Source organism: Hylobates moloch, unplaced genomic scaffold (genome assembly GCF_009828535.3).
Source record: "Hylobates moloch isolate HMO894 unplaced genomic scaffold, HMol_V3 SCAFFOLD_4, whole genome shotgun sequence".
Classification (NCBI taxonomy): Eukaryota; Metazoa; Chordata; class Mammalia; order Primates; family Hylobatidae; genus Hylobates; species Hylobates moloch.
In genome coordinates, this window is record NW_026652279.1 from 112,621,979 (window position 1) to 112,642,345 (window position 20,367).

The following is a 20,367-nucleotide window of genomic DNA, read 5'->3' on the forward strand; positions in this document are numbered from 1 at the left end:
CCAAAGTGCTGGGATTACAGGCATGAGCCACCACACCTGGCCTATTTTTGTTTTGTATTTAATTACTTAAATCATCTAGAGAATGAATAATTATGTTTAAATATGCTGTGAGGTAAAGCTGTAATTTAATTATTTTCTCACCAGTTTAGTTTTTCATTTAATCTGTAGGAATATTTTGTCAAGTTCTAAGAGTAAGTTCCAATGGGATTTTTACTGAGATTTTGTTAGATGCATAACTTACTTTGGGAAAACAAACATCTTTACAAACTTAAATATTCTTTTTTGGGAATATAGTATTTCTTTTTATTTACTCAAATCTTAAGAATACCTTTAACATTCGGTTCTTCATCTTCAATAGGTTCTAGACATATCTTTGTAGGAGTATGTGTAGATATTTTCATTGCTATTAATGAAATCTGTCTTTTTCCAGCTAGGTCTACCAACTGGTCATTTTGTGGTAAAGTTGTATATTTTTATATATTTATCTTTTAAATAACCAGTTTACTAAACTATTAATGGAAAAATTTTCCATTTTATTTATTTTGGGTTTTAGTACATAATATAGTATGTAATTTAGTTTTTAAAAATTGCCTGCAATTCTTTCTAATAGTTACACCTCTTTTATTATATATTTTACATTATATTACATGGGCTAGAATATCCAGAACAGTATTAAAGACTAATAATAGCTGTCTTTTGTCTAATTGGTGATTTTATTGATGTGCTTTACCATTAATTCTGACACTAGCTGTTGCTAATATGATAAAGAATATCCATCCTTTTATACTTAGTTTCCTTAAGGTTTAAATTAATAATTGGTGTCAGTTGTTATCAGAAAGCTTTTTGGCATCTATTGAGGTGTCTATAAAGTTTTTACTACTATCAAACTGTACCCAAATGTCTAATAAACTCACCCTGGCAGTAGATAAAGGATCAATAGCATAATGGATACATCCTATCTTTCTTAACCTTTGTCAAATATAGTTTTCAATTAGACTTTCTATACTTTTATTAAGGAATTCTGCAGACATATTCATAAGCAATGCTGCTGTTAGGCTTTAGCATTAGAATTAGGCTAGCTTTCCATTTTTTGCAATGTTCTGGAAGGATTCATTTTGCATTATGATATTCTATTGCTGGAAAATGTTTAAGAATCTTAGAGGTAAAACTATCTAGCACTGGAGCCTTTTTGTTGTTGTTATAGTTTTCTTTAATCTGCAAGAATTTCTCATCTATTCTTTATCTTACTTGACATTTTTGAGGAGTACAGGGTAAATATTTGCTGGAATATTTCTCATTCTAATGTTTCTTTTTGATTAAATTCAAGTCATACTCTTAGGGCACCTCCAGGAGTAATATGTCTTTCTCAGTACACCATGGCAGGAATCACAGTCTATCCCAATGTCAGTGTTGTTGACTTTGATCACTTGATTAAGGTGCTGCCTACGAGTTTTTCATTGTGAATTATTGTTGATTATTTTTGTAATTAATAAGTAATTTGTGGGTAAGTATTCTGGGACTTTGTAAGTATCCTATTTCTTATCAGATGTTTGCCCACTAGTTTTAGGATCTGATGATTTTCTAACTTTCATTTCTTCTATATTTATCAGTTGGCATTCTTCTGTAAGGAAGAACTTTCCCTTTTCCTTGCTTCTTCCCTCATTTATGAATTCTTAACAGTATGGACTTACAGATGTTTATTTTATCCAGTGGGCTATATTGCATTATTATTATTAATTTTAATGCTCGTGTTGTTTCAGAAGAGCTAGTGGGAGACCCTTCAAGCTGACTTGTGTATCTTTTGGTTATGTTTCTATCATTCTTTTAATACGTTCCTACTTCTGCGACTGGAGTTTCAGCCTCTTGTCCTGTGCAAGCCCTGAATCCACCTTTTTTTCAAAGAACCCTGGTTCCTTTCAGTGAAGAATGGTATTTAGAAACCAAGATCTAGGCAGTAGGTTTGCTCATTGCTATTGGTATGTCATTGCTTAGGAGCCAAAGCTAGGAAATGTGTGTGTGTGTACAACATGTACACACACATATATACACTAAATACTCATATCAACATTTCTAAATCTATCCATGTATCTATCAGTATTTATCTATGTATGTGGTTTTTTGAAGATTCCCTTTATCAGGCTGAGAAAGTTTCCTTCTATTCCTAGTTCACTAAGAGTTTTTATCATATATGGGTATTGAATATATAGGTATTTATCATATGTGGATATTGTCAAATAATTTGTATCTACTGAGATGATCAAGTAGTTTTTAATAAAGGAATGTCTTTTAATATGTGAATTATAATGATTGATTTTTGAATGTTTAACTTTGCATTCTTGAGATAATCCCTACTTGGTCACAATATATTATTCTTTTTATATGTAGTATGGGTTTTTTTTCCCTAATATTTTGTTAAGTACTTTTTTGTATCTCTGTTCATGAGGGATATTGGTCTGTGGTTTTCTTTACTTGTAATGATTTTGTCTGATTTTGATGTCAGAGTAAAACTGGGCTTATAAAATGAGTTGGGAAGTATTCTTTCATCACTTATTTTCTGAAAGAGTTTGTGTGAGGTTGGTGTTGTTGCTTCCTTCTTTATGTGTTGGACACAATTCACCAGTGAAGCCGTTTGGATATGGAATTTTCTTTGGGGGAAACCTTTAAATTACTAGTTCAATTTCTATAATGGATGAAGAGCTATTCTAATTATCTTTTTTTTTTTTCTTGTGCCAGTTTTGGTAATTTATATCTTTCAAGAAATGTATCCATTTGATCTAGGTTGTCAAATTATTGGCGTAAGTTGTTCATCACATTTTTATTATCCTTTTAATGTCTGTGGATCTGTAGTGATGTTCCCTTTTTCATACGTGATGTTGGTCATCTGTGTCTTCTTTTTGCTTTCTCTATTAGTATAGCTAAAGGTTTGTCAATTTCATTGATCCTTTCAAAGAATCATTGTCTTCTGGTTTGCATAATCTCTGATGAGACATCTGTAATATTTCTTATATTTCTTCTCCTTTACATAATGTGCCTTCTCCTCATGGCTTCTTTTAAGATTTTCTTCTTTATTACTAGTTTTCAGCAAGTTGACTATGATGTGTTGATGTGGTTTTCTTTTCGTTTATCTCATTTGGGAGTTTATTAAGCTCCTTGAACTTTTGAGTTTTTAATTTTCATCAAATATGGAAAATTTCTGACCAATATTTCTTTAAACACTTTTTTCCATTCTTTCCTCCCTTTTCTCCCTATCCCCTCAGCTTCTGGGCCTCCAATTTCATGTATGCTGGAACACTTGGTTTTGTCCTCCAGGTCCTATCACTGAGTTTCTGTTTGGTTGTTTGTTTGTTTGTTTATGTTCCATTTTTAGACAGTTTCTAGGTGTATCTTCAAGTTTACTTTGATTTATAGCATTTCATCTTCTGTTAACCTTAGTTATTTAATTTTTACTTTAAATATTGTAATTTTTTTTTTTTTTTTTTTTGAGATGGAGTTTTGCTCTTGTTGCCCAGGCTGGAGTGCAATGGCATGATCTCAGCTCACTGCAACTTCTGCCTCCCGGGTTCAAGTGATTCTCCTGCCTCAGCCTCCCGAGTAGCTGGGATTACAGTCATTACAGTCATGCGCCACCAAACCTGGCTAATTTTGTATTTTTAGTAGAGATGGGGTTTCTCCATGTTGGTCAGGCTGGTCTTGAACTCCGGACCTCAGGTGATCTGCCCACCTCGGCCTCCCAAAATGCTGGGATTACAGGCCTGAGCCACCATGCCTGGCCTTAAATATTGTAATTTTTAGTTCTAGATGTTTCATTTGGTTCTTCTTTATGTCTTCCCGTACCTCTTCTTATTATGCTTTCATTTTTCTTTAAATACTTCAGTATAGTTAAAATAGCTACTTAAATGTCCTCATTTGCTAGTTCTATTATCTTTGTTATTTTCTATCTTCTAGGTCTATTTTTCTCCTCTCTCTTTTACTTTATTTTGAAATAATTTTATACTTTTCTAGAAAAGTCACAAAAATAGTAGAGTTTAGATATGACATTCACCCAGCTTCCCTCAGTATTAGCATACATAACCACACTACAAGGATCAAAACCAGAAAATTTACCTTATTGTACTTTCACTTATCTTTCCACTAATACTTTTTCAATTTCAGAATTCAGTCTGTGATGCTACATTGCATTTAGCTGCCACCTCTCTTCAGTGTTTTCTAATTTGTAAGAGTCCCGGCCGGGTGTGTTGACTCATGCCTGTAATCCCAGCACTTTGGGAGGCCAAGGCGGGCAGATCACCTGAGGTCAGGAGTTTGAGATCAGCCTGACCAACATGGAGAAACCCCATCTCTACTAAAAATACAAAAAATTAGCCAGGCATGGTGGCGCATGCCTGTAATCCCAGCTACTCGGGAGGCTGAGGCAGGAGAATCACTTGAACCCGGGAGGCAGAGGTTGCAGTGAGCCAAGATCGCACCACTGCACTCCAGCCTGGGCAATAAGAGGAAACTCCATCTCAAAAAAAAAAAAAAAAGAGTCCCTCAATATTCCTTTGTCTTTCAGTGACCTTGACACTTTTGAGAATACTAGCCAGTTATTTTATAAATGCCCCTCAATTTTTGAGATACTGTGAAACTATGTTAATATCCTATTTCTCTTACAATCATTTCACTACACTACTAACTAATAATACTGACAAACACTGTATAGCATTTATGTGCTTGGCATTGATCTAAGCACTTTACATATAATAACTCATTTAATCCCTACAAAAATTATAATCATACAGTGCCATACGAGCCAGAATAGTGACACCCACCCAAAGGGCAAAAGATGAGAGGAGGAGCTGCTTAAACACTTGCATTATTATCCCTGTTGAAAGTTAGCTTCTTAACAACAGGAACTCTGTACCATTCAGGCTTGTGTCTTGCACGGTGCCGAGCACACAGTATGCAATTGGTAAAGGATGAGTACATGACAGTCAGACAGGTTGAATAATCTCAGCAATATTCTCACTAATTAAGACTTGATTGTTTTTTCCAGCAAAGTCGAGATCTTTATCTACCTTTAAAGTGCCTAAGCTGTTTTCTGGGTTTCTTTTGGGTACCTGAATATGCCAAGCTGTTTCCACACTGGTGCCTTTGTATGACTGGTTTGTCTCTATTTGCCTTTTTCTGAATCTTCGCAGGACTGGCTGCATCTTGTTATTATCACTTACCTTAATCACTTTTCCAGAGACCCAGTCCTTGACCTTCCTCCCCTACCCCCACCCACATCCTACTTAGTACTCTCCATACCATTTTCCTGCCTTACTCTCTGCATAGGACCTTGCCTGACTGCTTCACATATAGTCATGCCCAGCACAGCAATGTTTTGGTTGATGACAGACTGCATATGTGATGGTGGTCCCGTGAGATTATAACAGAGCTGAAAAATTCCTATCACCTAATGAGTTGTAGCCATCATAACGTAAGGTTGTAGCACATTGCATTACCTTTTATATGTTTAAATAAGTTTAGATATACAAGTACTTACTATTGTTTTACAGTTGCCTACAGTATTCAGTACACTAACATGCTATACAGGTTTGTAGCCCAGGAGCAATAGGCTGTACCATATAGCGTAGGTGTGTAGCAGACTACACCATAGGTCTGTGTAAGTTGTATAAGTACACTCTGTGATGTTCACACAACGAAATTGCTTAACAACACTTTTCCCATAACGTATCCCATCATTAAGCAACACATGACTGTACATACACAGCACCTAACTTGGGGTTGCATACAGTAGACCTTCAACAGATGTTTGTTGCATGAGAGAATTAACCAACCAACCAATCCATCAATCCATCCTGGACACCCCAGACAGGTGTTCGGCAGTACAGTGTTGGAGTCTTTGACAGCCTTGTGGCTAAACCTTGAACTTCAAGAGTCATTCTGAGAATGAGTTTTCTGTGATGCATTAGTATTTGAAGTCCAAGGACTTATTCATAAACTCACTCATAAACTTGTATGGGCCTTAAATTTGTGTGTTAATGTTACTGGTAATAAATGAAATAGATACAGTCTTTAATCTCTGGATAAAGGGCTGTGAATTTTCTTCTGTCAGTTGATTGAACTGCATTTACTGGAGTCATTTTACGTAGCATTTAGAGATTATTTATATTAAGCCCACAACCTAAATTATTGCAGTTTGAGAATATATGTGGTCTTTATAAACTCTTTGTATTCACAGAGGCTTGAATAGGAGCTCATGTTATGATTTAGCTACAAATTATTTGGGAATTTGAGAAACTGGCAATTTTGTTTTCTTGCCTATTTCACTTTGATGCCAAGTTGAAGATCTCACTGGCAATGTACAACATAACTGAGTTTGATAATAATTGAAAAGTGAAAAACAAAAGGTGTTACACATACCAGGTGCTATTTTGGGGAATAATATTAGGAATAAATCCATGTGGGTTTATATTTATACATAAAATGTTCATAAACACACATAACACACATAAACACATATATACACATAAGTACACACAAACATAAATGCATACCCACATATGGCACAGATACAGCCTTATATCCATATAGCCTGTCCTTTTTTAAGGAATTTCAGACTAGAGCCTTTTTAGACTCTTTTGTACTAAACATTAGGATACGCTAGCCTACTTGAATCCTTCGGCCCTTTACTTCTCTTACTTACATCATTTTTCTTTTTGATTAATGTGCCAAGTTTGGGAAAGCTTCACAACATTTCCACAAACTGCAAAACCACTTGGGTACATAGACAAGAGCCTCCATCTTTTTCATCAAGCCATATTTTTTTTTTTTTTCTGAAACTGATCACAGGTTACCAACATTCTTTTTTATGTCTAGTTTATCTTCAATTTAAATTTTCCTTGTACTCTCAGACCCTGTCATCTTTCAAGGTTTGTGCTTCTCGGTTCTGCACTGCCAAAGAGACTCTGCTCTGTAAGGCTTGAATTGGATGTCAAGTGGAATCGTCTTTTGTTTGTTCGAATCTATTTCATATTTTGCTGCTGTCCATTCCCAAAATCGTATTTCTCTTATTTGGGGCCTTAGCAAGACACAAAGCTCTAAGTGAGAACCTAAAGTATACCTGTTTACTTACTAAATGTACAGTGTTGTTTATATTGTATGCAAACTTCTGACAACAGTGAACAGATATCTTAATCTTTAAAAATATAAATAAAGTGAAAAAAGGACTTCACATCAACCATGTTTCAGTACTAAACAGACTAATTAATACAACATGGCAGGATTGTTCTTGGTTGTAGTCTCAGTTCCGCCTTAATTCTGTGAGCCGTGGAGGAAGTCATTGCCATCGCTGGCCCCCAGTCACTTCTCAGCATGAAATTGGACTACATCATCGAGATTTTTTATGTCTTTCCCTCCAGCCGCTGGTGCTTGGGGAGCCGTGTCTCCTTTATACCTGGAAGGAAAGTGCTTTTAGAATTATCTTTCATGCAGTGCTTACCATGCACTAGGCACTCCCCTAAACTCTTTAGATGAACTAGCTCATGTGTTTTCCTGGAAGAAAGTCGGGAAGAAAATACAAGAAAATGCTCATACTGGGTTTTGGGGTGCCCATGATATGTGTATATGTATATTTCTTTTCTTCATTTTTCAAAGATTATTTCACTTTGCCATAGAAAGAAATACAAAGAACACAATTGTTGGAAAGTAATAACAAAGACTGGCAAGTGCATTGTGATTTTTAAAGCAACTTTCACATGAATTTATGTGTTTAATCTTTCGAGGAGCCATATGGCACAAAGGGTATTATTTCTCTTGTTTTGCAGTTGAACAAGGGAAGGTCAGCTCATTTGCCCAACATCACACAGCTAATGAATAACTGAGCCAGAACTTAAATTCGGGACCTCTCACATCCAGACTCCACCACATCAAATTCCCTTTCCCCAGTGGCTCTAACTTTGACTCTGTTACATCCTAGAACATCACCTCTTCACCAGATATGAAAGAACCTTTTCACATAGTTTAGGAGTTGACTTTCTCTGTTCTTAAAGCTGATCTAACTTGACTAGCTGCCTTGTATTACATATTTTCTCCCAAACACTCCTTTCTCTAGGACAAATCCAAAATTTGGCAGTCTTGGGTGTTAGCTATGTCATAGTCAGATCTCTTGGAAGACAAAGAGCTCCAGGTCTAGAGAAGCAAGTGGGATGGTGTTTTCCAAGTGTGCTTAGAAAATGTTTATGAGCTTTGTCCTCATCTGAATACTCAGAAGATGATTTGATTTTTACACCTTGGTATACACTTGGAGATTACACAGTCCTGAGGTTTATATATTCCTCAGAGCCGTTAGACTGACCAAAAAGGTTCCTCCCTATGTTTCATAGTATTTTTACAGTTCTCACAGCAATCACTTATCAGTATTTAAATTGACCTTAGCTGGGCACAGTCACTCACTTCTGTAATCCCAGTAGTTTGGGAAGCTGAGGCCAGAAGTTTAAGTCCAGCCTGGACAGCATAGCAAGACTGTTTCTACAAAAAAATAAAATGAAATAAAAAATTAGCCAGGTGTGGTGGCACACACCTGTAATTCTAGCTACTTGGGAGGCTGAGGAGGGAGAATTGCTTGAGGCCAGGAATTCAAGGTTATAGTGGGCTATGATTATAACATTCCACTTCAGCTTGGGTGACAGAGCAAGACCCTGTCTCTTAAAAAAGTAAAATAAAATAAATTAATCTTTACAACAACCCTCCAAGGTAGACCAGAAAGAGGTGGTATCCTTATTTTATTGCTGGTCTGTGTGAGGTCATACAGACGGTAGGTGGCCAAGCCCAGATTCCAAGCCTAGGCCTCGTTCCTTTTGTTTACCCAAGGTTCCTATTCATACCACTGTGTGACCATTTAGACTTAAATAATCTGTTTTAATTGCAAATTTTATTTTAAGAAAGGAAAAAATCACATTTATTCTGCTGCATCTTCTTGTTTTATTCATAATGAATTCTGCAGGTCAATTTATCCTCAATGGTGGCAAGCCAGAATTTAAGTAAAACTTCTACTTAGCCGGTACATTACATTTGCATGTCAAATCTTTAATTCAGCTGTCAGTGTTTTAGCATTTACTGTACTTTCATTAATAAATGTTATTTTGATGGTCTCAGGCTAATCAAGACTATTTGAAATGGGGGACGGCACCAAATGAAATTTACAGAGAAATCAGAGCTTCTTCATGGACTTTAAAATAATTGTTACTTTACACGTGTTTGAATCAGAATACTTGTAAAATTAAAGTTAGACATGTTGTTAGTTCTTGCATAAACAAGCAAAAGAAGCTAAGGAATCAACTTAGATTTATTTGTTCCTTTAAGAGCATGTACTGAGCACCTGCTGTGTGCTAGACATGTTCTAAATAGAGGAAATGCGGATATCGGCATGGCAGGCAAAAATACCTGCCCTCAAGAATTTCCATTCTAGAGCGAGTAGACAGATGGTATCTCAGATAGTGCCAGGGCCTATGGAAAAAGCTGACCAGGCAGGGCAGTGAGTTCTGGGGAGTGGGTGGTCAGAGAAGGCCTTGCTTCCTTCTCATCCACATTCTGGCATAGAAATTTGATTTCCATGTACATGTTTTTTTTGTAACATATAGCTCCAAAATAAGTTATTTTTAACTTTGCACTCAATAAAAAATCAACTTGTAGTAATTAAACTTGTTCAGTACATTCTTCACAGGGACATTAGGTGCTACTACTTCTATCAGCAACAAGTATATGCTTGTCTATTTTTTATACATTGGAGTCTACATAAGGCTTCCTGCTTTTTATAAAAGGAACTGCCTCTTTACAAAAAAAAAAAGAAAAATGGTTTAAGAATTACTCATCTCAGAACGTTATTTTCATGTATTTCTTGTATTTTTTTTTTTTCCTATAAGATGGTGCCCATCCCATAAGTTTGGGCCACCCCAACATTATATTTCACTCCTTTTGAACATTCAAAGAAAAACATACTTCTTGGTGTGCTCTCGAGGAGCCTGCTATGAACCCTAGAATGAGATCTCGGAGGCTGGCCATGATGGGAACCCCTTCCTGCGTCTGAGGTCATCTCTTAGAAGCGAAAATGCTCAGCTGCCCTCAGGACTAAACCCGCCAGCCCTGCGTTCTGTTCTAGGAGCTGCAGATGGTGCTTGGGATTTCAGGTGACTGTTTCTCCTCACCAGGACACAACACATGTTTTCCTTTCCTCTCTAGATGGCAGCACAAAGACAGAAAAGGGGCAAGTGACAGTGGTGGCTCCACACAAGGCTTGGCGGATTTCCCTGCAACTTCAGACACTTCCAGAGGACTCGGACTTTTACTTCTGCACTTTTTGGAAAATCGCCAAGTGCCAAAAGGTGTATTTTAAAGCGCTGACTGTAAATGCTTTATTTCTTTGATTAGTACCACTAGTCGACGCGGGCAGTGGCATTCCTCCCTGGAGCACTCAGCTAGGCCGCTCCATCCGGGAGCTTGAAAGCATCCCAGCGGTGCACCTGTTCATTCTGAGGACCTCAAGCTTGGGTCAGGCCAGCATGTTTTAGGTATGGATGTGGTGACTTAAAGTACTTGATTGTCTTGATTTCCCCCTGAAAGCTTTGGCAAACCAAGTTTCAACCCTTACTTTAAAAATCTGACACTTCTTTACTTCATATCAATTTGGAAGCTTCTAATTCATAAATATACCTAAACGTTGGCACTTTCTCTCTCCAGGAGTTATTAAACATTTCTTCCTTTTTAAAAGATTTGTCCAGTATGTGTATTATTTTATTTTTCAGAGTAAAGACATAGGAGATGAGGGAAGGTTGGAAGTAGATGCCAAAAAGCGATTTGGTGGGGAATCTGGTGCGTAGTGAATGTTTTAGCAGGCAGTGGGAGGTTTTGTGCAAAAATGTCTGTGGATTGGAGCTGGCTTGTCCACTTGACATGCAAGAGGAATGTGTGGGTGCTGCTCAGCTGATCTTCCCGCATTCACACAGGACCCCAATCTGCTTCAGGAAATAATTTTGTTTCCGAATCTCTGACTACAAAGATTAATAATTAAACCCTAGTTCTGGGAAGTAGTCTACCATTTTTCCTCAATTCCCTACACATGTAGAAATTTTTGTTAACCTCAAAGGACTTTAAAAGTTCCTGCCCTTCTGTAGTGGAAAAGTGAATCTTCCCTCTGCAAAAACTAAAGCCACTAGATAATGATAATGTCCAAGTTTGTCGCTAGAAACCCTGCTCTCTTACCTGTGCCCCAAGTTTCTGTTCCAACACTTTAAATTCAAACACTTAACATTACAAGATTTCATTGGTTTGTTTTTTCTTTTCACAAGTAATTCGTGATACATTCTCACAAAAAGAGAAGGCAGAAGTGATCCCCACCCCCCACTGCCAGCACTACTCAGGCTCGCCTGGGTGACTGCATCCTTGACCCTGAATCAGGTCCATTTCTTAGTTATCCAGTTTCCCACTTCCAGTTTCTATCTTTTTCCTCACAGCCCGTGCAGCCCTACAGTCAGTGCTCATGCAACAATCCATTTCATCGTTTCATCTAAGAATCCAATCCTATTGAGCTCTCCTTCAGAAATACCTCATGGGAAAATTAAAATTAAGACAAATCAAGAAATAGAAAACTCCAGCACTTGAATAAGCCCTTTTCTCTTTTTTTTTTTTTTTGAGACAGAGTCTTGCTCTGTTGCCCAGATTGGAGTGCAGTGGTGCAATCTTGGCTCACTGCAGCCTCTGCCTCCAGGTTCAAGTGATTCTTCTGCCTCAGCCTCCCAAGTAGCTGGGATTACAGGCACGCACCACCACGCCTGGCTAATTTTTTTAAAATCATTTTTAGTAGAGACGGGGTTTTACCATGTTAGCCAGGCTGGTCTCGAACTCCTGACCTCAGGTGATCTACCCGCCTCAGTCTCCCAAAGTGCTGGGATTACAGGCGTGAGCCACCGTGCCCAGCTAGCCCTTTCCTCTTCATGCCCACTGCCACCAAGCATAAGGCTGTTGTCTTGAGGGCAGAGACCATATGGCCCATGTCTCAAATAGAGACACACCTGTGGTGCAAAAAACACCAAGATAGCACTGAGCATGCCGCGTGTATCCCCCACTCAGCGCGTGAGTCACTGACACACAAGGTGACATACTCCTTCCCTATCAAGTTGTCAAGGACTTTTAGAAAACAGCCATGCTCAGAGCTAGAGAGGAGGTGGGAAGTGGGCCTTGCTGGTAAGAATAGAAAATGGTACAACTTTTGGAGGCTAACTTGGAAATAAATATGAAAAGCCTGAATGTGTTGCATTTTCTTTGTTTCAGCAATATCCATCGTTAGAAATACAGCCTTAGGAAATAATCATGAATGTGTGCAAAGATTTAGCTACAAGAATATGCACTGTGGTTCTGTTTAAATAGTAAGTAATTGGAAAAAAAAAATTAGAAGGCTGAAATTATTTTTTAAACTTTTTTACTGGGCTGTGTGTGGTGGCTCCTGCCTGTAATCCCAGCACTTTGGGAGGCCAAGGTGAGAGGATCACATGTGCCTAGGAGTTTGAGACCAGCCCGGGCAACATGATGCGACCCCCATCTCTAGAAAAAATAAAAATTAAAAATTATCTGGTCATGCTGGCATGTGCTTATAGTCTCAAGTACTCGGGAGGCTGAGGTGGGAGAATGGTTTGAGTCTGGGAGGTCGAGGCTGCAATGAGCTATTGATCACACCGCTGCACTCCAGCCTGGGTGACAGAGCAAGACTGCCTCAAAAAAAAAACAACAACAACAAACAAATTTGTACTGCAAGTATAAATAATATCTCTTTTTCTCTCTCTCCTCTTTCTTTTCTCTCATTCTTTTTTTCCTTGTCTCCTTGTCTCCCTTTTTTAGAAATTTTCTAGATAAACATATTACTATTATGCTAATACAAAAATAAAACTACTCAGTTGGTTATTTTATACTATTAGTCCCTCATAATTTTCCTCTCCAGATTATAATCTCTTTTAAAATTTTTGTGTCTCATTTAGTAAGTTTCTTGGAGGAAGAACCATACTATATGTGTTTCACCGTTTTCTGCTTAGCATTCAAATAGATCATAGCAAATCCTACTAGTAATCAAATAATTGCCCTTCTTCTATCCCCACACCTTTAGAGTTTCAGATCTCTGCTATCTGATTCCTTGACTTCCCAACCCAGTCAAAGATATATGATTTGCTTGGAATTGTGTGTTTGGGGCATGTACACACATGCTGAAATTAATTAATTTTGCTTTGAAGATTTCCTAGGAGCCCTAGAAATAATTGCAAATGCTCTGGAGTATATCACAACTAGGACTGATAATTACTGTTTCTGTCTACAAAACTAAGGGGAGAGAGAAAAACATACTACTGAATGAGCAGAGCACAGAAGCCAGTGAATGTTTCACACTTGGTGACATGCAGTTTTTGCTGTTATTTTGCCCTAGCAGATTGTAACCAAATTGCTCAACTTCACAGAAAGAACTTTAGAGACTCAATTTCTGAATGCTAGTAATTGGCTTTTCAAAAGAACTTTATAGGGATAAATTAATTGCTACTATACTTTTAATGGTTTTTAAGTTACTTAGGCCACTTCTAGAAATATGTAAAATTGTATGATCCTAACTTAGTGTTTCATTTCTCCCTCGGTTTCTATGTGATTTGATAATATAATGAAGGAAAGTATAAAAATTTGATATTGTTGCCTTTTTAGAAAATTGAGATACATTTTTCTTTGTATCATTGTTGCTAAAAGAGTTTAGATATTGATACTTATTACCTAGGAGAACAGCATTTTGTGGCAAAATAAGTAGGTTATACCTAATTTGACAGACTTCTCTCCTGACTGATTTTGGAGCACATATCTTCATGTGCCTTGTAAAACTAGAGATGCATTCAGTTTTCAGTATTCCCAGATATATTTTACCACTCTATTTTTCCCATATAGCATCTCAATAAACTGCTGTTTCATAAAACTCCTTTGGAACTTTTCCTTACACCTTCTTTAGTCACTTTATAGCAAGAGTGTTATCCACAATATTTAACATAAATAAAATAGCACAGCACAGACCGTAGAACAGTCTAGCTAGATTGCCAGTCTAGTGGTACGGACGCCCTCCAGCTGCATATCACCCGAGCTTTAACCTAAAAATTAAGGCGGGAAAGCCTTCCAGGTGAATCCTGTTCTGGAATCCTATCCATCTAGGAACCCTTGGGTGTGTGTTTATTGTTTGGGTTTTGTGTTGTTTTACATTTGTTTGTTCACCTGTTCATGCTTACATCGTTTCAATCCACCACAATACAGCTGTTAAGAACTTAATATCACCAGCCTTTGGAAAACCCAGTTCTGTTTGATTAAATGTTATCTATAAAGGTATTAAATATTTTTTCTAGAAGGTTATCCAGGCTGAATACCACCTTTTCATTATTATTTCAAAGTCTCAAGACTCAACTACTCCACAGATGTAGACCTCCATCCAGACTTCCCATCTGAGCTCCATGCTTGAATGTCTAGTGGTCCTTTGACATCACAGTCACACTTGAGTATCTTAAGGACTATCTCAACTCATGATCTTCTCCTTGATTGAAAAAGAAGAAGGAATAAAGGAAAGGAAAAAGAAAGAGGAGGGAGGGATGTAGGGAGGAAGGAAGGGAGGGAAGGAGGAAGAGAAGGAAGGAAAGGAAAGGGAGGGAAGGAAGGAAAGAAGGAAGGAAGGAATTAAGGAAGGAAAGAAGGGGAAGAAAGGAAAAAGAAAGGAAAAGAGGAAAGGAAGGAAGGAGATAAGAAAGAAAAAAAGAAAAGGAAATAAGAGAAGGAAAGTGTTTAAAACCAAACATGGCGGACAGAGTTTTTCCTAGCTTTACCTGTTGATACAAGCTGCAAATCTTAGAGTCATCCTTGACACCCCTCCCCGCCCCGCCGTCGCTATTGTAACCTTGACACCCCATGCATGGTCTTTCGGTTTATCCTGTAAAAATCACACCAAACCAGATACTTTGCTCCATTCCTATCACCTTCCTGCTGGTTCAAACCACTGTCATCTCCCAGAGCACAACTGTGTCCTCCCTACCTGGAGTACCAGCATCCAACTCTAGAACCCTTCTGTGTACTCTCCATGCCTTTCAAACACAAAGTTCACTATCATCCCTGCCTCTCCCATGCCCCTGCACATACCCAGCTCCACTCTAAAGTTTTCATTGCTCTTTGGATGAAGCCCCACATCATGACCTGCAAGACCTTGCATGCCAGAGCTGAAGCCCTTCCCTCTGCAGCCACACTTCCTCTGCAGACCCTCAGTCATGCCGTGCTTACTCTGGCTATGTGGCCTTTAGCTGTGCTGTCTCCTCACCTGAAATGCTCTGCCAGCTTCCTCTGGTTACCTAAGTCCTGATCTTCCCTCAGATCTGATCTACCATGGTCAGCCACAAGGAAGTCTTAGGAAGGCTCCCCCGACCCCGAGAGCAGGTCAGATCTTCCCATCACAGCTGTCACGGTGCCCTTGACCTCCCCTTCATGGAACTATCACAGAGACAATTTTATGTTTGTAGGCCTGATAATCACGTTAATGTTTATCTCTTGGATTACACAGAGCTTCGTGAAGGCAGAGAACATTTAACTAACCACTCGTGCAGAGTTAACATGGCAAGCCTGAGATTGCTATGCTTAGAATGGCCTGCTTGCAAGGTTGGCCTTTGACTGGCATTTGGGAGCTTGAGTGGTAAATGGTTCCTTACACTGGTATGAAACGCCGATAGGATCAGAGGGGCTGGCCGTGTCTAAACTGTGGGTAGAAGCATGTGCTTTATGTTGAACATGCAACTTTCTTTCCGGGGGTCTGGGAGTTTAGTACATGCCAAGCAGAGGAAGCCATGTGACCAGCCGCAACATTAGTCATGGAATCGGTAATGGACCTCCCTAGGCAGAATTGTTGCAAGTGTGGAGCTGCATTTCCATTGCTGAGGTGCACCCCATGTGACCCCACATGGGAGGGAGAGAGCATAAGGAATCCTGTACGTGGATTTCTGCAGACTCTGCCCATGTCTTTTTTCCTGCCTTGGCTGCGTATCCTCACCACACCACTGTCATAAGTCCTAGCTGTGAACATGGCTATATGCCAACTCCTGTGAGTCTTCATTGCAAATACTCAAACATGGGGGTGTCTCGGGGACTCTCAACTCACCATGGTATCCCCAGAATCTTGCTCAGTATTTGACATTTAATGAATTGCTTAATACATAATATTTTAATGAAAATGAAAATGACCTCAGAGGACTAGGACTAAGTCTATCCTGTGGAAATTCTCAAAAGAACTAAGGAATTTTGTGATTTATCAACTATATCCTAATGACCCAAATATAGAAGGCACATCTTTCTGGAAAAGGCAGAATAAAAAATGATTCAGGAAATTTTGCCCGGTCAAAGCCCGTTAGAATTGTTTTCTCATGAAGATGAATGTTCTGTATCTGAAGTGGCAGCAGGGCAGAGATGAGCCAGCATCTCCTCTCAGGCCCTGATGTTGTCCTGCTGGCTTCACCGTCTCTGCCCTCTTTACTGTGTGTTTAGATTGTTGGCCAGCCCATCACAGAGAGTGACGCCTCAGCATCAGGGGAGCAAGAGCTTCTCAACGTTGGCTGCACATTGGAATCGCCTGGGAAGCTTTAAGAAATACTGATGCTGGGCCCCACTCCTACAGATGCTGCAAATAATCAGTCTGAGGTATGGTCCAGGCACTGGGATTTTACTGTGAAGCCTCTTCTGACACCACACTCTCCTTTCCTTCCTCCTCCGTACATCCCCTTTGACAATCAGATTTCACAAGGTCCATCCTTCCACCGAAGTGAATTCTTATTTTGTAAATGCTTCTTAAAATTTCTGGTTTCTGGCTTTCGAACTCACAGCCAATTAGCAGGCACACTGATAAGAGGATGAAATAAGACCTTTTGCCTCAACCACATGAGAAGATTGGAGCAACTAAGACAAGCAAGTGGAACGCGAAACTATGCAAATCAGGACTATGGCGGATTGGGTCACTCCTGAGGACGTGGCTGGGGTGCAGAACAGAGTTCAGGAGATGGTTTTTAATAATGACCAATAGTCTACACCACTGGTTGCCCACTAAGAAATACATGTGTCACTTTACATATAAGATGATGTGAATTAACTTTATTTTGAATATTTGTTAACAGTTCATCATCAGTGATGAGGAGGTGTATGTTATTTCCTATATTGGGAAGCTCCTTCCTCCACTAAATGTAAATCCATCCATTTGCCATTTTTTTTTAACCCTCCTCTAGGCAAGCTAGCAGACCATGAGATGCAAGAGCTGTTAATTGGCAGAGCTGTGATTTATCTTTCCTTTGTAACACCCAGGGAGATTGCTCAGGGAATGGAATCTGTGTCTAGAAGCAGTGTGAGGTAAGGCTATTCATGTCTTGAAGTCAGACAGAGGAGTTTGGCTTTGAAGGGATGGAAATGTAGGTTCTCAAACAGAATAAACAGCCATAAAAAGGGAGCTACAGGGTTGCCAGGTGTAGATGGGAGGTTCTGTGGAGAAGGTGGAACTGAGCTGGAATGAATGGGATTCAGGCAGGTGCAGCCCAAGGCAAGGCCCAAGGGAAAGAAAGGAATTGACAACACGTCATAGTCCCACCTTCCCTGTCTTCAGAATCAGAAGCAGTGAGAATTCAGCAAGGAAGTAGTCTTAGGTCTTTGGGTTTGAAGAATCTCTTTGGGATATAATTTCACTTTTTCTCTGCCTGGTGCTAGAGTCTAAAGCTGGCAGTGGAAATTCCAAGATAAGTTGTTCTTAGAACCATAAGGGCTGGCTAACAGGCCAGTGGGGACATCCTGGAGGGCCAGCAGCTATCTGGGGGCCCTAGGGTTGGACAGGCCCAGGCAAGGTGAGGGCAAAGTCAGGTGACTTCATTTACCCAGGTGCAAAGGAAGGCGTCAGCCTTCAAAGTCTTTCCATTGTTAACAAGCAGACCAGAGGCAACTAATCACTAAATGGAAACTGATAATTTTGCTGCTCACTTATTTTCCCAGTTAATGCTTTTCAACACAACCCTTCATATTTCCAAAGAATAAAGACTTGTAAAAGAGAAGGGGAGTTATGGCTGCAGAAAACTGGCCCTTACTTTGCTCTGCTGACACTTTTATAAGGCCAAGGAAGTTCAGAAAGTAAAAAGAATTTCTAAGCAATTCCACAGAAATTCTGAGCATTTTCAGGAAACTCATTTTTAACTTTTAAAAAATATTAATACAAGATTAGTTGCAGTGATTTAATTAGTAAACCATGACAGATGGTCAACATGCAGCATTTTTTTTTTTAATGTGAACAAAATCACCAATTTTTTTTTTCGGTTTGTTTTTTCTTATTAATCTTGGATAAAGATTCCTTGGGTCTTCAAAGATACCTACTCAGTCTACTTTTTAAATGGATAGTTTGCCCGAATAATTTTGTTAAAGCTTTAGTAAATGAATACCCTCTTGTTTGGAGTGTAATTTCCAGAGTACAGGCTGAATGCAATGACCCCTAACACAGCCCAGATCTGGTCACCATGGACTGATGGCAGAGGGGATCCAGATATTTTGGTTGGATTCATGATCAGAGACTAAATCAGTATGATGCATATGAAAAGGTCTGGTTTTTAAATATTTGCCATGGAGCTAGGGTAGAAGGCAGGGCGACAGAGGCAGCGGTGGCTGGAGTGTAACCAGCCCATGAATCTCAGGCAGGACAGGCTTGCATGACTCTGTATAGTTCTCTAGGCGAGAACACTGGGCTTCAAGGCTAGTCTGCTCTGTCTTCAGGCTCTAGGAATCTTCTTGTCAAACCCCTTCATTGGAAAAATGGGGCCTAGAAAGATTAGATGACTTTCCCAAGTGATAAGCTAAGAAAATACCCCGAATGCTTTAAATCCACCTTGAGGCTTCAATGTCTATGTGCTCTATAAAGTGAATCCCATATTGTTTTTCTTTAAAAGATTTTCATAAATAGCTGCCTTTTACCCTTTAGATTACTCACACTAAAGTTTTGAAATACTAATGTTTCTGATTTGAAGATGGAGGTGGGAAGTTCATCCTCTGTCCCCACCTCCCACCCCCAATCTCTTCTTTGAAATCATCCAAAGCAAAAGGAAAATAAGAAATGGAAACCAAAAAATCAATTTTCGGCAAAACTAGGAGGTATTTTAAACTATGAACAACAAATAGATGGGTGGAAGGGCTGCAAAAGCAGGGGAGCTTCCAGGAGAAAGAGGAAGGAAGAGTTCATGGCTGTGGAAATGAGACTGAGTCAGCAAAAATACATTTGTAAACAGAGAGGGCAGAGGTGAGGAATAAAGTCAAAGTCACATGTTTATGACAGAAGGAACCAGTATACACACCAGAACAGCAAGAACTCTCCAAGGCCCAATTTAGTTGTGAAATGAAGAGGTGATGGGGTTAAAAAAAAAAATCACACATCCACATCACGTTTGCAGGAACTATCTATCTCGGTGGCAGAGGGAAAGAAGAGAGACGTTGCTTTTTAAAAAAACCCATAGCTACCTGTCTTTATTGATCAGGGAGAAATAGAACTAAAACTTGCATGCAAAACCCTGGTTTATAAAGAAAATTCCTACTAGGCTGGTATGAGGCCCTGTAAATATTTGGCCCAAGGAAAACTCTTGTGCCTCAAAGATGAGAAATCAGAAAGAACAAACCCAAGTTATTTCAAAGATACAAAACATAAAACAAGAAAAAAAAAAAGACCAGAAAAAGTAAATGGCAGATAAAGTGTTGCCAAAGAGCAGAGAAAAATAGTAAAAAGTATTTTACTACAAACATAAAATACTTAACAATTACCTCTATGAAGTTTGGGCACAAAGTAGAGAGGGAAGTATTATGGAAGTGACAGAAAGACAAGTGATGTTGTTTGAGCTGGTGCACTACAGGGTAGGCATGGGGGAAAAAGTAAACCATCAAAGAAACAAAGATGTGTTTGAAGGAAGATAGACAATAATAATAGCACAAGAGCTTAGAGGTTAAAAATAAGAAAACCAAGCAAAATGAAATTGATGTGGGTACAGGAAAGATTTATTAAACAGGACAAAAAAGTGAGCAAAATACTGATTTTTTTAAAACCTGGTGATTGTACAGTTCAAAAAAACGAGCTTACTTGTAAATATTAATGCAAAAATATTAAATAAAATATTACCAAATAGACTCAAACAATTCATTAAAAGAATAATACAATGTGAGAAAGTGGGGTTTATTCATAATGTAAAGATGGTTCAATATTAGGAAGTCTTACCATATTAGTTATCTAAGAAAGAAATAAGGTATTAATCTCCTTGGAGACTTAAAAGATACTTAGTAGCACTT

The 20,367-nt window shown here is 38.7% G+C and overlaps 1 protein-coding gene across 3 annotated transcripts in view; it reads left to right on the top strand.

The window, feature by feature from the left end:
- Positions 1–10,714, top strand: part of RNASEH2B (ribonuclease H2 subunit B) — a 63,635-nt gene extending 52,921 nt beyond the window's left edge. For all 3 annotated transcript variants that reach the window (XR_009213269.1, XM_032150922.2, XM_032150925.2), the window contains one exon: positions 10,222–10,714. Coding sequence is in view for 2 of the 3 variants with exons in the window: in XM_032150922.2 (XP_032006813.1) it covers positions 10,222–10,254 (33 nt within the window). In the remaining variant the exon portion in view is untranslated. The remainder of the gene's footprint in view (positions 1–10,221) is intronic.
- The last annotated feature ends 9,653 nt before the right edge of the window (positions 10,715–20,367 follow it).